The sequence below is a fragment of the Rhineura floridana genome, chromosome 2 (assembly GCF_030035675.1).
Source record: "Rhineura floridana isolate rRhiFlo1 chromosome 2, rRhiFlo1.hap2, whole genome shotgun sequence".
NCBI lineage: Eukaryota > Metazoa > Chordata > Lepidosauria > Squamata > Rhineuridae > Rhineura > Rhineura floridana.
Window position 1 is genome coordinate 139484471 of NC_084481.1, and position 16568 is coordinate 139501038.

General features: G+C 41.5%; 1 protein-coding gene across 11 annotated transcripts in view; it reads right to left on the reverse strand.

The window, feature by feature from the left end:
• Positions 1 to 16568, reverse strand: part of NAV2 (neuron navigator 2) — a 444626-nt gene that overhangs the window by 208595 nt on the left and 219463 nt on the right. For all 11 annotated transcript variants that reach the window (XM_061610652.1, XM_061610648.1, XM_061610646.1 and 8 more), the window contains one exon: positions 1567 to 2686. In XM_061610652.1, the coding sequence (XP_061466636.1) occupies positions 1567 to 2686 (1120 nt within the window). The remainder of the gene's footprint in view (positions 1 to 1566; positions 2687 to 16568) is intronic.

Genomic DNA, 16568 nt, shown 5'->3' on the forward strand with positions numbered 1-16568 from the left:
AAAACAGCAAAGAGAAAGGTTGGTGAAGCAGGGAGATGGCGAACAGCTCAGAAGTTCCTCCTGTCCTGCAATCCGTGGCTACTGCCATGGATTGTGGAAGGGGAGCAGAGGGGCACCTCAGGGTCCCCTGTAGCTTCAGGGGCCCTTGGGCCATTGCCCCACCTGGCCACCCTTTAGAACCAGCCCTGCTTGGAGAGGAGATCAGGTTTCCTGCTTCCCTGATGCATTCACTATAGCTGCCCAATTTCCCTGCTTTTTAAAGTTTGATAAAAAATATCTTTTAGCTATATGTATGTTCTTAAACTGCAAGGATGTTTTGCCTATTAGTGAATACACACACACACACAAACTTCAGACAGAGTGAGTTAGTTTATTGACTTCATAAATCACTTCCCACAACAGACAATCCTGAAGCAATTTACAATAATAAAGTGATCTAATAATAAACACATTAAAAACTGAGAAAAAAGACAAGGAAAACAAAAAAAAAGTCTTTGCCAGGCACCAAAAAAATTATGAGAGCATTTTCCTGGGGAGAGCATTTCATAGACAGGGAGCTAATACAGAAAAGGCCTGCTGTCTGGTTGCCATCAATCAGACCTCCCTTAGAGATGACACACAGATCAGGACCTCAGATGGATCTCAGGGTCCAGGCAGGTTCACATGGGGAAAGATGGTCCTTTAGGTATATGGGTCCTGAGCTGTATAAGGCTTTAAAAGTGAAAACCAGTGCTTTGAATTGGGCCTAGAAAGAAATTAGCAGCCAGCACAGTCAGGCTAGAACCAGTGTTGTATGTTCATGACTTCTGGTTCCAGTTAACAATTGAGCCACTGTATTCTGTACTAACTGTAGTTTCTGAACCAGCTTCAAAGGCAGTCTCACGTACAACACATTGCAGTAATCTAACGTGGAGATTACCAGAACACAGACACGTGAAGTCAGGCTATCCCTGGCCATAGGGTTGCAGCACTGGTAGAAAACTTGCTATGCCACTGAAACCACTTGCACCTCCGGTGACAACGCTGAGTCCAAGAGTACCCCCACAAGCTGCTCCTTCAAGGGGAATGTAACCCCATCCAGAACAGGATGCATTCTGCTCATCCAGACAGAGGAACAACCCACTAACAGTGTCTTATCTGGATTGAGCTACAATCTGCTTTAAACATCTCTATCAATTTCCAAACCTCTCTGTAATCACTGTATAGTTGTGGAGAGTGGTTTTGCATTCAGAACCCAAAGCAGGCCTGTGTTATTAACATTTGGCACAAGAGATAACCAACCACTCAGCACAGAACTAGTATTTGTTGCCTACAGATATACATTTGTATTTTTCCTCTTTACATAGCTATTACAGCTCACATGAGACACCAACAAAAAGAAGTCCTCTCCTAAATATACAACTAGCCTGTTGTTTATTAGTATCTAGGATATCTGGGGCAGGTGGGAACAAACCCAAGTAAATATCATAGTTTTTCATACTCCTAGAAAAAGCATACCATGGAAAAAATTGACTACACTAAGAGGGTCAGACTTGACAGACACCATGCTTAAAAAGTTACTCATACCTGTACATGAATGGTGCTACTGTGGCAGTATTCGGATGGCTGTATTGCTGTTGTGGATGAGGTAGCTGAACACTCACAATATGGCTTCCTGTGGTCTGTGTGGTACTATTTGTTGGCCCATTGACAGCCTGGGCACTGCTACTAGTACTCAGGACAGACACCCCTCCAATGCCTCTCCCTTCAGAGGAGGCCAAACTTGATGTGGAACTCGAATTCCTACCATCCAGCTGGGGCTTCTGATGAGAGGGGCCTGAGGCAGGCTTCCCACTGCGGCTTCTCTCGCCTTCTTTTGCAGAACAACTTGGGGCACTTGAGGATTTCCCTGTTGTGGTTTTCATCCCTGGTTTTGGTATTCCACTGTGCAAAGGGGCAGATGCCTCCTTCTTGGCACTGTTTAGCTTTCCTCCTTTAGGGATAAAGCTTGCGATCTTGGAGGATTTTTTTGGCATCTCTGTTGTAGCTGGTGGGATCTGTTCTTCTTTCAGCTCCTCTTTTACGTCTGCTTTCTCAGTGACAGATGTTCTCTTTGCTATGTCTTTGTTTTTTTCCTTTTCTTTATCTTTCTGCTTCTCTTTTTCTTTCTCATTGCCCTTTGGGGAACTCTTCTTATTGGTCAGTGCCCGACTAAATGTTCTTTGTGCAATTCCCTTGAGTGCAATTTTAGGACTATTTGATGTTGGTCCTGGGTTGTTTGCATTCCGATTTGCAGCATCTATCTCTTCATTCTCCTCAAAGCTAGGGAGGGCCTCTAGTCTTTCACAACTAGTGTCCCGAGACCCTGGACATTCAAGAGATGACCCTCCTGGTTTGGAGCCACCTTTTGTATTAAAAAGCTTCAGCTTTTCAAGCATGGATTTCTGACCATTGGGAGTTGGTTTGACCATATCTGGAGGGGTTTTTGGAGACTCCTGAACCTGCTGCTTTACTGATAATATGGAAGACGTGGCTGTGTGCTTGGCACTAAGTGACTTGCTGCGCCAGGGTTTAACAGTGGAGTTGGGCTGGGGGATGGCTGAGGAGTTATTGCAACTGGCAACATTGTTGCTACTGCTGCTTTGGGTTGAAGATGGTGCATTTTCATTCATTCCTGTGGGTTGGGAAGCTAAATTGTCTGCTGGCTCTGGCAAAAGAGGAAAAAAAGACAAGAAAATTATATGCCTTTGTTTTTCTTCAGATGAGCACAGTTCACTTTCACAAAGAGGTGACATTTAACAGAAACTAAGGAATATTGAGATAATCTTTTGTATTACCTGTATACATCACTATCTATGCCATTAGAAACAAAATCAATTTTCTTTTTGTTCCAAAAAAGGGAAAAAAGAGTAATAGCATGATCAGATGACCAATAATGAAAACTGTTAAATTAAAAAAAAAATCCTGCAGGCAGGAATCGTCTGTTTCTTATTCCTAAGGATAACCTAGACTACTTTTAGGTGCTGACCAAAAATACTGGTGGTTTTAGATGTTATCTAACAGAAACTACATTCAAATAAATACACATGGTCAACACATGTCGAAGTGTCTTCCTCAGACAACAGGTGAGAATTATTAGAAAATAAAAATAAAACCTTTCTAACCCAAAGAGTCTGCCTTATACTCAGTGAAATTAGTTCTGCTGAAGTTTGGTTCTTGGCAAGACTCCAACTGTAACATGAGTCAAACAACACAACACACATGAAAATCACCAGAAGATTCTTCCAATAACGGCACACTAAGTTTCTAGTTCAGTTAAAAAACTGAATCAAACCCAAATCCACAAAACTGAAACTCATCATATCCTTATTCACACAGCACTAATAAACGGTGTATCTTTATCTCATAATCAAAACCAGCTGGAATAAAAAGAACTAGCTGAAAATGTTTCCTTGGCCAGTTCAAATCTCTTACTTATTCTGTATGAAGGCATTTCCTTGGATTTTTTAGAGACAGCATAAGCATCACACTTGCTTACTCACCTCTTGAGAGCTACTTCTTTCATGAAGTTTCTCCTTCTTTCTTCTGGAGACATTACATGCAAACACTTTTTTCTGGAGACATTACATCCCAATTACTGCAAATATGCCTTCTGTTATGCTGCTCGTGTTTCCAATTAACTTTTGTCATCTCTGACTGTTAGTTAGCCTGCCCAGAAGCTTGCTGGGGATTAACGGCTTTTACCTGCCATCCTGCATCCTCCAGCAATAAACGGCATATAGAGCTTCTTGAGCTTTTTTTATTTGAACTTAAAAATAAACAGCGACTGAGAGTGAATGTTTGCAGCAGTTTGGAATAGAACTGTGAATGCTGTTCTGTGAATCACAAGCTGCTGCAGTCACACAAAGGCTGTTTTACTTCATTTTTGGCTGCTCACTGAAGATACGGCTCTGTTAACCTCCCTCATGTGATCCATACCAGACCACCTCACATTTCCAAGCACACCCATCTTCCTTACTGAGAAGAGATTTGGGTTTCCAAGAGATTCTTCTTGTAATAAGCTCATGGTCATTTCACACTGATACATCCTAACTGGTAAAGCAGATGTGTATGCTTGTTTTATAGAAAGGAGGCATTGCTAGAATGGGAAGATTTCAAGCATGCTGAATTATTAACCACAAAATATCAAACTGTTGCAGTTTCCTCCACAGAAATGTTATGGCAGGAGTCAAAGAAAGGCATCCATTTTAGCTAGATGTATAAAACTGTTGAATAACCCCTCATGAAGCAGAGGACTAGAGACACACATTAAGGTGGTGCACAGACTCTACACTAGGTTTGCCAGGTTTCTGGCCTGAGAATGATCCTATATCTTTAGGAGAAGAGAAAGTCAGCCAAGTGCAGGTGTTCTTGCAACACTGTGATGAGAAAAACCGTAAGGTGAAATTCTCCCTTCCCCCTGCACAACGTTTAAAGATACAGAAGACCTCTTGGTTGCCAGGCCCAGCCTCCAAGAGGTCTTCTCTATCTTTAAAAGTTGTGCAGGGGAGAGGGAGAATTCCACCTTGTGGTTTTTCCCATTACAGTGTTGCAAGAATACCTGCACTTGGCTGACTTTCTCTTCTCCTAAAGATACAGGATCATTCTCAGGCCAGGAACCTGGCAACCCTACTCTACACATACGGGCTTTTTCACAAGTTATGCTAAATGCACCTGAAAAGGCAGAGCTCATGGATACAATCCTGCTCTCCACTGTACTCACATCAAGTAAGGCAGTCCTGAGCTGTATTGGGCCTTATATGTTAGTACCAAAATCTTGAAGTGGGCCTGGTCACAAACTGGCAACAAGGACAGATCCTGCAGACAAAGTGGTATATGCTGATAGTAGTTTGGCTCCACAAGCAGTCTAGCCAACATATTCTGGACTAGCTGCAGTCCAGAGACCAATCTCAAGGCGAGCCCCCATACAGAGTCCATTGCAATAATGCACCCTAGAGGTTACCAGTGCACAACTGTGTTTCATAAAAAGCAGTTTATAAAAAACAAAAACTATATAATAAAAACCATTAAAAATAGAATAAAAACAAGGCCAGCTATTGCAAAGAGACATCTTCTTAACTGCCTGCATAAACCTGGTGAAACAGAAAGGTTTTCAGCAGGCATTTAAAAGTTAAAACAGAAGGTTCCTGCTGAATCTCTGTTGGCAGAGCATTCCAGAGAATTGGGCCGATAACACTGAAGGCTCAATTTTGTGCTGATGTTAAATGAGCCTCGCCAACTCAGGGGACAACTGGCACCACTACTGCAGATGATTTCAGTGATCTAGCTGGGATGTAAGGGTTCAGGTGGTCCCTACGGTACCCTAGACTTAAGTTGTTCAGGTCTATGTAAATTAATACAAGGACCTTGAACCTGGCTTGGTAGCAGATGAGCAGCTAGTGTTGTCGGCCATATGCCCCCATCAGCAATCTGGCCGCCACATTTTGCACCACTGGAACATCCAAACCAGGCCTGATGGCAGCTGCAAATAGAGCACAATGCAATAATCCACCCTTGATATTATAACACATGGACTACAATGGTCAAGATATCCCAATCCAGCTGTCATTTCTTCTTGCCACCCATTTCCTCTGAAACATGCTGCCTCCAGAAATATGGACCTCTCCCTCTTTGCAACTTTGCATCTCTCAACTTCTCAAACCATCAAGTTACCTTGGCTTCAGCGCAACAGGCAGAAAACTGAATTCCCTGGCCATGCAAAATAATACCTACAATACCTCCAAGGCCACCACCCGATTCTTTTATAGTAGAGGTGGCCAGTATATCCCGGCTGCTCTCCAAATCTTCAAAGTAAAAATTCTCCCCCAGCTTTTATATGGAATTCCTATCTGGGTTACGAGCTTTAGCGCCAAAGTTGAGGCGGTGTTTTCGTGCTTTTTGAGAGCTATATTGGGGTTGCCACGCTGCGCCTCTGCGGCTGGACTTCGCCTTGAAGTGGGCTTTACATCAGTTGAGTGTTCAGCCTGGCTCCAGGCTTTTAGATTTTGGGCCAAAGTGGCCTACGCTGGACCTTCCTTAGGGTACTTAAACTTGTTATGGAGGGATTCCTTTATAAGCTCTTGGTCCAAGATCTTTAATGAAAAGATAAAGTGTCTTGGCCTTTCACTGGAGCTATTGTCAACCTGGGACCTTGAGGTAACGAATCATATTGTTGGTCAACGTATTAAGGACATAGACCTTCAATTCTCAATGGCCGAAGCACATACATCTTGCTCACCCATCCGTTATGGCTTGAGCTTTTTGTTTCCAAAATATGCAGCTTATTTGAAACTTTGACTTTTTCGCACTACCGATCCCTGTTTACCAGAGCCAGATTTAATTGTCTACCCTCTGCGGTATTAGAGGGCCGTTTTCAAGGACCCCCCCTGGAAAGGCGTCTTTGCTTCTGTAAATTGGGGGAGGTTGAAACAATTGGACATGTCCTACTTTCCTGTGAACTATACAGGGATGCTCGATCTAGACTTATTTTTCCAATCACCAAAGCCTTTCCTGGTAGATCTATTGAGTGGCTCATGCAATATCTTCTGTCTGACAAGGATAAAGACACTACTGAACTGGTTGCGAAGTTTCTCTATGTAGCTCAGACTTTACGGAAAAGGCCAGTCCGTTCCACCCTGGCCTCTTGCTAAATTATTATCATTAATACTGTATTTGGTTTTAATCTTGTTTGTTTAACTGACTGCTTAATCACTTGTATTGTGGGTCTATGACCGCATAATAAAATTTGATTTGATTTGATTTGCAAAATGGTAGTTTAATTCACATATAAACCATTTTTGCAATGTTAAATGAAGGATTTTGTACACCGCCCTGAGAGCTAGAAAGCTATAGGGCGGTTTAAAAATCTAATAAAATAAATAAAATAAATTAATTAATTAATTGGTGGGAACTCTTGCAAAAGAGTGCTTTTCATATGTACTCTTCACTATCTCTGACTTCATGCAGCCCCAGCTCAGTTTTCCCATTAAGTGTCACATCTCTGTCTCTAATTTCTCTCCTGATACAGACTGCTTTGTTTAAAAGGACTATAGGCATAACAGTACATATATTTGCATGTACTGTCTAGTCTGCCTACAGTCAATGCTTTCTGAAGAAAATGTCTGTGCCACTGAGATGCTAACTACCAGAGCTTGGAAAAGTTACTTTTTTGAACTACAACTCCCATCAGCCCAATCCAGTGGCCATGCTGGCTGGGGCTGATGGGAGTTGTAGTTCAAAAAAGTAACTTTTCCAAGCTCTGCTAACTACCTTACCAACAACATATAGGCCGATAAATCTATCATCTTAACAAGTTTGTTCGTGGCAAAGAACACTAATTCCCCAGACCTTACATTGGTGCATCTCCTTTTTACTGCAAACCAGGGCAGGTTTAAGCACTTTTTTTTTACTTCATAAGCCAATGCCTGGTAATCAATTCACCTGTTACTCAGTCACTGACCTTGTTGTTCCCTGTTGTGACTACTGTTTTGGTTTAGTCCTTTCTCTTGTTATCCCAGTATCTTTTTCCTTCTTTGTTTTACCAATGCACTGCATGTATGCACATGTGCAGATGTAAAAATTAAAAATTACCTTTACAATAAATGATGTGCCCCATATAGATAAACATGGGGGCAATAGCATCAACTGCATCCCCTGCTGCTACTGATCTGACTCTGTAGACAATTACTCGTGCCTGCTTACTGCTTAGGTACTAGGTTACTTGTGCCTCCTTACAACTACCTTTGACAAAGTCAAGGTACTGAAAGTGTTTTTTATTACTATGGCTTTTCTTGGCAGCAAACTGACTTTTTCAAACTCTTTATAAAGCTTGACATTCATAGCTGTCAACTTTAGCCATCAAACGTTGCCTCTTCAGTTAAATATAAGCCATGTCACAATCCTTAATCTTGTTATACCTGTAACTCCTGAGTACCCCATCCCATAATCATACCTTCTAACAGGGATTACTTTTACATATATATTATATTTTATTCCCTAAAGAAACTTCTAGTGGCCAGAGAGCTGGACATTAAAAGAGTTGAAACATGAAGCCCCACCATTGCTATGGACAGACTGCATAACTTCAAGGGCAAGTCAGTCTTGCTCATCCTCAGTTCCAAATCTGGAATTTCTGAGAGAAGGTATATTTGCATGAGGACTCTACCAGATTCCCAGCACCATGTCTGGATCAATTTTTACTTCACAAATTTCGTCAGCTAAAATCTACTTCTTGCTCTGATAAAACATTTTGTTGTTGTTGTTGTACCCCAGTAGTACATCTTAAAATACCTCATTTACTAAAGAAATCTTCATTTGAAATAGCACAGGCTTTCTTCCATGAAAAAGGTATTGTGATGAGTTAAATTCCCATTTGCCTTCTTCCCTAAAACAGTTTTTTCCCTGCAAGAACCTTTGCTGACTTTAACTGACAACAAATGAAATGTGTTCAAATTCAAAAATACAGTTAAGCTAAATAAGCACTTTCTCTGCCTCTTTCATAGACAAGTGCTGGGCTTGGAGTTTATTTAATTCCCAGTGTTACTGTTACACAGATGATGGTGGTCCTGTCTGAATGCCAATATACACTGTAGTAAGGTTAGGTTGGATTTCACCAGCTCCTGTAATGTCTTGACTACAAACGCAAGCTTAATCACTTGCAATGAAAAGATGCATATGGTTTAAATTGTTCTGGGAAATGCTTGAGAGCTTGCACTATAATAAATGCCACAGAAAATATATGCAATTTCCCATAATTTGTCAAGTTAAGTTTAAACACAAGCTGCGCTCTTAGGTTACTGCTATCTGTATAACTTCATTAGAAGTAACCAAAAATATTTCTAAATATGACTGAACATAGTTCTAGGCAGACTCATTGTGAGTACCTTATAAACATTAGAGATTTTCATAAGACAAATAGCTAAATGGCATCTTGAATTCACAGACATAGCAAAGCACAAACTAAGAGAAAATGTAATAAAAATAACATCAGATCAGTTTAACAGCTCTTTAACGGATGCTACTTCCTGGTCTATTTTCAAAAGATCACTCAGGGCATGTTGGCTGTGCTCATAAAGTCAACCTGGGCCAATTTCATTCGTACACAATAAGTTGTGTGAAGCCAGACACCATAAACTAAGTAGAGCACAGTGTAGGTTTTAGTTAAAATATATACTGAGAATATTCAGCAGGAAGTTTACCTTTATGTCTACAAAAATAAATATACCCAAAGATGGAAATACAGCAGCCATTTCATTAATTCAGAAGAAAATACAGTGTATTTCAGAAGAGATCTTGGTGAGCCAGGAAGTATAAGTATGGGTAATTCATGCTTCTAATAAGCTATGTCTGCAATAACATATAAATGTTATTGGAAATAACTTATGTATTGACAACATACATAAGATGTCTCTGCAGGTGATCATACATACAGGGCCAGAATTGCGTGGAGAATGATTTTACCATAATGAGATCCATGAACACAAGCTGCCCTTAGGATCTCCCTGTAGCCAATACCCCAAAGTCTTAATTTGAATGCTGCAGCAGAAGGGAATGCTGACTCAGCCAGATCAAACATGAGGCTCCCACATTCCCTTACTGGATATCTGCAAGGATATCTATCCTTTATTTATTGCCAACATTTCTACCCCAGCTTTCTATCCATTGCTTAGGCAGATGGCTTACAACAATATGGAAAAAATACACAATAATAAAAATGCAGCTAAAACAACAATCAGAAACAACTAAAACAGCTTTTAAAAGGCAGTAGATGATGATCACATTTACCCACAGATGGCTGCAGGATAAAGATCTATGACCTAATTTTTTTGGTAGTTCACTTCTGAAAATGAAATCCAAGGTATGTAGAAGCAGGGCTGTGGAGTTGGAGTCGTGGAGTCAGGAGCAATTCTGGGTGGAGTTGGAGTCGGAGTCGGTAGAAATGTACCGACTCCGACTCCTTCACAAATCCTTGGGGCTGATGGGAGTTGTAGTTTTAAAAAGTAACTTTTCCAAGCTCTGGATTCATGTGATGGTGATGAAATGCCTTGTGTTACCATTTTACTACAGTAAATTTGTTATTACTAGTTAATATACATTTGCCATTTATGAAGTAGTCGGAGTTGGACAGTAGAAAAATAGAGGAGTTGGAGTCAAAGGTCTGGCATACCGACTCCACAGCCCTGTGTAGAAGCATCAGCCAAAAATTCCTATAAAGAAGCACATTCTCTTGTTTGGCTTAAGCCGAACTATGTCAAACTAACTATATCACAAACTGTCACTTGACAGCTCCGTTCCATCAGAGGAAGATGGGAAGCAGGGCTATTCCATGAGCTCTGCTGAGAGACCAGCTCAGTTTGGCTCCTCCTCTCCCTGAACGGTTTCCTTTCCACCTGACAATTAAGAACTAATATGTGACTTGGTGTTTGAGTTTCCCACTTCCTCCCTCAGCCCTTTCCCCTTCTGTGTCAAGACTTTTCCATCATAAGCCTGTAAAGCAAAGACTGTCTTGTTTTTATTGATCTTATGTAAGCCACTCTGGGAGCACTTTTGGCTGAAGAGCAGGGTAAAAATGTGACAAACAAGCATCAAGATTCAGGTGTTCCAAACAATTGAGGGGCTGTTTTCACAGTAGAAAAACATCTTGTTTCTTCACACAATTCTGGCCCTGTATGTATATTGGCAGTACGTACATTATTTCCATGGTGATTCCAAGAACCACCTTGGCTGTGGAGATCTACAGAGTGAACACATGAACTCTGATTGCACACATTGCCATTTTTCCCTCTGAACTTGCACATCCTCTCTTAGTGTAGCTCTCTTCCTTAAGACCTTGAGTAGTAAGAAACTTTGAGTTTTTAGTTCCGCTATACTGTTTGGACCCTTAAAAGACAGTGAACCGTAGAACAGCAGTACCCAAGTTTTTCTCCCATGGACCACTTGAAGATTGCTGATGATTTTAGCAGATAATGATTTTTTCTGCCTGTTGAAGCAATTGCAATATGCTGTACTAGATGCTGTATGATTTTGTGTTTTATTGCTTCTTTTATTTCTTATATATTGTATTTGATTGTATTTCAATTTAAATTCCATAGAATTCAATTTGTAATACAATCAAATACAACACAAGAAATAAACAGAAGCACTAAAAATGCAATTAAAACTCAATATGAATATTTAATTTGATGGATGTTCCTTCTTCGGTCTTCAACCACAAATCTACAGACATGCCACACACCACCTGAATGAAGCTTACGGACCACAGTTTGGGAATCTCTTGTGTAGAATATAAATGTGATAGGACTTGGATTTGAACCAGGGAGACCAGATTTCAACTCCCTGCTCAGCAGGGCCCTTGGGCCACTCAGACTGCAAACACATTACTAGCTTAAAACACAGGTAGATCATTCTTTTTCTCAATGGGGACTGAAGTTGGTTTTTTTGGGGGATGCAGTATTTTGTAGGAAACCACAGGACAGATATGGATTGTGGCTAACATTGTGTATACCATCACTTCCCAGACCAGCAATGGGAACACTCTGGATAGAATAAAACAGGGGAAACACTGCATATGCAGCCCTGAGCTTTCTGGAGGACTGGGGCAGATCTAACTGCAATAAATTTGGTTACACAGAGAAGTAACTGGCCTCTCACTGTGAAAATTAACCTGGAAGGGGGGAGAAAAACCCACAAAGCTGCAATACAGACATTTTTCTCTCCTTGTAAGTGACTAAGGTTGCAATCCAATACACATCTACTCAGAAGTAAGCTCCATTGAGTTCAATGGTACTTACTCCTAGGTAAGTGTGTATTGGATTGCAGCCTAAGGCATTTGAATTCCTTGTTGTCTTTGTTTAAACACTGTATAAGTGTTTGCAAGACTAATAGTACTTCTATCAACCTATTATGTCCTTATGCAACAATGGAAGACAGGAGCTGCTTTTTAAAACTGAACAAGATTTGCTTCCTCCATATTGTCCTTCCAAGATTTCTGTCATTTGCAATAACAAATTCTGACAAACTTAAAATGACAGAGCCCCCCAAGAGTCCTTGGAACGCTGCTTCAATGACGGCCCTCTTCAGGAACTACATATATTAGCAGACAGTACTTCTCCTTGGACCCTGACAGGATGTTTTAATGAAAATTCACAGAGAGAGGTCTCAAAGACACTAGAAAGACATGAAATGATCATGTGTACCTGCCAGTCATGGACATCAAGGTAGACAACTTTTGTCATGGAGAAATAACCAGGCATAGAAGGTATGATATAATCACCCAGATGCAAAAAGAGAAAAGTGTAATTGACATGTTTGATTCCTCTGGAAACAAAATATTAAAAACAGCAGGGGATTACCAAAGCTTGTATTCCTAGATGCAACCAATCCAGCAAATAATCACAGACATCACTTTTTGGATTTTTTTTTAAATGCTCAAATTAAAAGTATTGCAACCTAAGTTTTTAAATTTCTTATTACATGCAAGACACCTTTCTTTGCCTATACATACAGTTTTGGGGCACTGGAAGCTCTTTTCAATTCTTCCTATCAGTTGCAGCACCAGAAAAAAATATTGGGGCAGCAGAGTGACGTGCAATTCTGACAGGAAAAGTTCAGCTGCACATATGAAACCTTCCAAACAGAACACTTCTCTAGTTTACATTTATAATCTTAGCTTGAGTATATTTACGCAGAAGCAAGTAGCACTAGCCAATTAAGAACATAACAGGAGGCAGAAGCAGGTAGCCAAGCAAGGCAGCACCATGGAGCTGGCCTCCCAACCACAGCATCACTGCCACTTACTGGGATGGCTGGAGTGTAGGGTAGGGTAGGGTAGGGCAGGGCAGCAGTGAGGTCAGGGCAGTGCAAGCACACAGACAGAGCCAATATGGTGCACCCAGTGGATTAGACCCAAAGGCCAGACTAGTCCAGCATTCTGTTATCTCTAGTTTTATGGTAGAGGGAGACCCCAGCACTACTGTTGCCATGGTTGGATCACCTCCTGTTGTTATTTAGGCTCTCAGCTTTTCTCCTCTGTGGGGGGGGATCTATTAGGATGATCTGCCCTCAGAGGCTGATGGATCCAATTGGTTTCCAGATGGCTCTGGGGAATCTTCCAGCTAATACAATAAATAAATAAAATAAATAAATAATATGACTGGCATTCCTGTTGAACCCCTGGTTGATCTGTAGAATACTCGGATAGCCCGGGCTGTGGACACAATCGCCCCTGAGTGTCCTCTCCCACTTGACAGAGCCCAGCTGGTTTTTTGGTATACACCAGAGTTGAGGACAATGAAAAGTTGGAAGGAGGTTTGAATGAAAGTGGAAGAAAACACCAGATGAATGCAGTCGAACACTGGTGAGTGCCCATTATCGAGCCTACCCAGTGGCTGTGAAGGTGCTAAAGACATACTTTGCCACTTCCATTGCATCCTCACTGTGCTGTCCAGCACAGCTTTTCCGGGTGGTGTGGGGCCTTTTACAGTCTGGTTCAAAGGATGTGGCGGAACTGACAGTGGCTGGCTGTGACTTGTTTGCAAAACAACTTGAGGGTAAAATCGTTTGCATCCGCTGGGACCTTGACTCAACTGTTAGAGCAGATTAATCTCAAGAGATGTCCGGCCCACTGTCTAGTTCTGCTGTGTTGGATGAGTTTCAGTTGGTAAGGCTCAAGGACATGAACAAGGCGCTTGGTTCAGTTCAGGCAACCATTTGTGCTCTTGACGCTTGCCCCTGATATAAGCTAGCAAGGAACAGATGGCTAGCTGGGCCAGGGAAGTGATTAATTTCTCCTTGCGAGAAAAGGTGGTCTCCACCTGTCTAAAGAAAGTGGTGGCAAGACTACTTCTTAAGAAACCCTCCCTGGATTCAGAAAATCTAAATAATTCAGTCAGTCACTAATGTTCCCTTCTTGGGCAAGGTTCCTGAGCCCATGGTTTTGGGCCAAATCCAGGCTCTCTTGGATGAAACTGAAATTCTACATCAATTTCAACTGAAGTTTAGGCCCGGTTTTGGCATGGAAACTACCTTGGTTGCCCTGTATGATGACCTTTGTTGGGAGAAAGATGGGGGAGTATATCTCTATTAATCCTTCTTGGCCCCTCAATGGCTTTTGATACCATCAGCGATGATATTCTTCTGGAATAACTGTCCAAGTTGGGGGTGGTGCTTCACAGTTGTTCCAGTCCTACCTAGATGGTCATTTTCAGAGGGTGGTGCTTGGGGACTGTTATTCAGGCCTATGAAGCCTTCAGTGTGGGGTCCCACAGGGTTCAGTTCTATGTCCTTTCCTGTTTAACATTTACATGAAACTGCTGAGTGGGGTCATCTAGAATTTTGGAGTGCATTGTCAGAATATGCTGATTATACGCAGCTCTATCTCTCTTTTACATATGCAGATGTGGCAATGGATGGGGTAGATTGATATCTTGCTTTGGTAACAGACTGGATGAGAACCAACAAGCTGAAATTTAATCCAGATAAGACTGAGGCACTGTTTGTGGGTGGTTCTCTAGACCCAATGGGTGGGGCATAGCCTGCTCAGGATGGGGTCACACTCCCTCTGAAGGAATAGATGTGTTGCTTGGGGCTAAGGTGGCTTCAGTAGTGTGAAATGCCATCCATCAGCTTCAGCTGGTAGCCCAGCTATGTCTCTATTTGGACAGGGAGAGCCTAACTTCTGTTGTCTATGCTCTAGTAACTTTTAGGTTAGATTGCCACAATGCATTATATGTGGGGCTGCATTTGAAGGCAATTTGGAAACGGCAGCTGGTGCAGAACAGCCAGATTGCTGACTGGGGCAAGACAGTCGGAACACATCACGTTCACCATGTCTGGCACAGCTGCACTGGCTACCAATTAGTTTCCAGTGCTGGTTTTGACCTATAAAGCCGTATGTGGCTCAGGACTGCAATACCTCAAGGTCCATCTCTCCCCTCATGAGACAACCTGGACCCTGCATTTGTCATCTGAGCTTCTGCTTTGTGTAGAGGTTGGCAACAAGAGAACACACCTTCTCAGTGGTGCCTCCCCATTGTGGAAAGCTCTCCTGAGGGAGGCACGCCTGATATCATCACTATCTATCTTTAGGTGTCAGGCAAAAACATTTTTATTCACCCAGTCCTTTGGAGTTTAATTTTCTGTTTGTTTTAGTCAGGTGGGGAGAAGTTGGGTTTTGTTTTTATGCAGTCTGAGTATTTTAGGATGTTTTTATTCTTGTTTTTATATCAGTTTTCAATGTTGTAAGTCACTTTGGTCACTTCCTCCACATTACTACTGCCTCATGATATATTCTGGAGTTTGTCCTGTGTATTTTTTTCAAGCTGCTGTTTTCAAATTGTTGCTGTAAGGCAGGAAGCTGTCCTGGATGTCCCACTGAATGGGCCAGAAAGGCAGGCTAGAAATATTGCAATAACTGAATGAATAAATAAATGCAACTAACGTGGTGAGCTAATGGCTCACATAAAGACACTTGTCCCAGGTAGAAATTTAAAGTCACCTCCACCATTAAGAGCTGTGCACCAGCTCCTAATACAAGGTTGGAACAGCAGCAGCAACAGCTGAAAGATATTTATTTATATTTTTTCTATTTATAAATATATTTATATACCTCCTACTCCTATAAAATATCAGGGTGGTGTACAACAATACATACAAATATAATAAAACTTAAGACACTATAAAGCAAAACAATAAAAAATAATAAAAATGACTGGCTCATCTTGATTTTTTTAAAAAAAACTACTGAATAGGCCTGTTGGCACAAAAAAGATTTCAAGAGACATGGAGTCAATCTTGTCTCAAAATCATACTGTACTTGGGTCCTATTACATGGAAGCTCTCCTCCATCCACAAATGTGCAGAGAATTGAGATTTCTTTTAAAGTGGGGAGACAGTGGCACTTTGCACATGTGTAATGGGACACTTTCCTAAAGTGCTGTTCAAGTCATATTGTGATGAAAACAGCAAGGCTAAAGATTGCAGCTCTACCCAATCAAAATGTTATCAGCTGCAGCCTGCCACTTTCCCAATCATTTTTTGAGAAATCAGCCTAGTCCCACCTTCTATTGTTCTTAGCCACTGAGGGACACCACAGCTCTCCAGGGAACATCAAGAATTTTAGCCTGCCTGCCACATATACAGAATCTAGGCAGTTTAGAAAACTGCACACGCTCACTTGATCAACATGTGCAGCTCCACTACTTATCCGTAGACTTTCTGGTTGAGTCAGCAAGGAGAAACAGCCTTCATCTCAATTGCCTCTGTGTCTCAGGGCATGTGTCTTAAGTGGTAAATACAATGGGAATGTCTGCTTGCCATCATGGACGATGGAATAAAGGGGTATGAATCCACCAAAAGCTCCCTTCCCTGAACAAATACAACATATAAAAGCAAACCTCTCTGTAGAAGAGGGTGAGGTATTAGCATTTACATTTTTTGGCCCTGCATCCACCCTGTTAAATGGTGCTTACTCCCAAGTAAAATTACGTTAGAATGCAGCCTTGCTCACCTTGTTGCCTGCGGAAGAGCGTCTGTCAAGCAATTCAGAAAAGGCT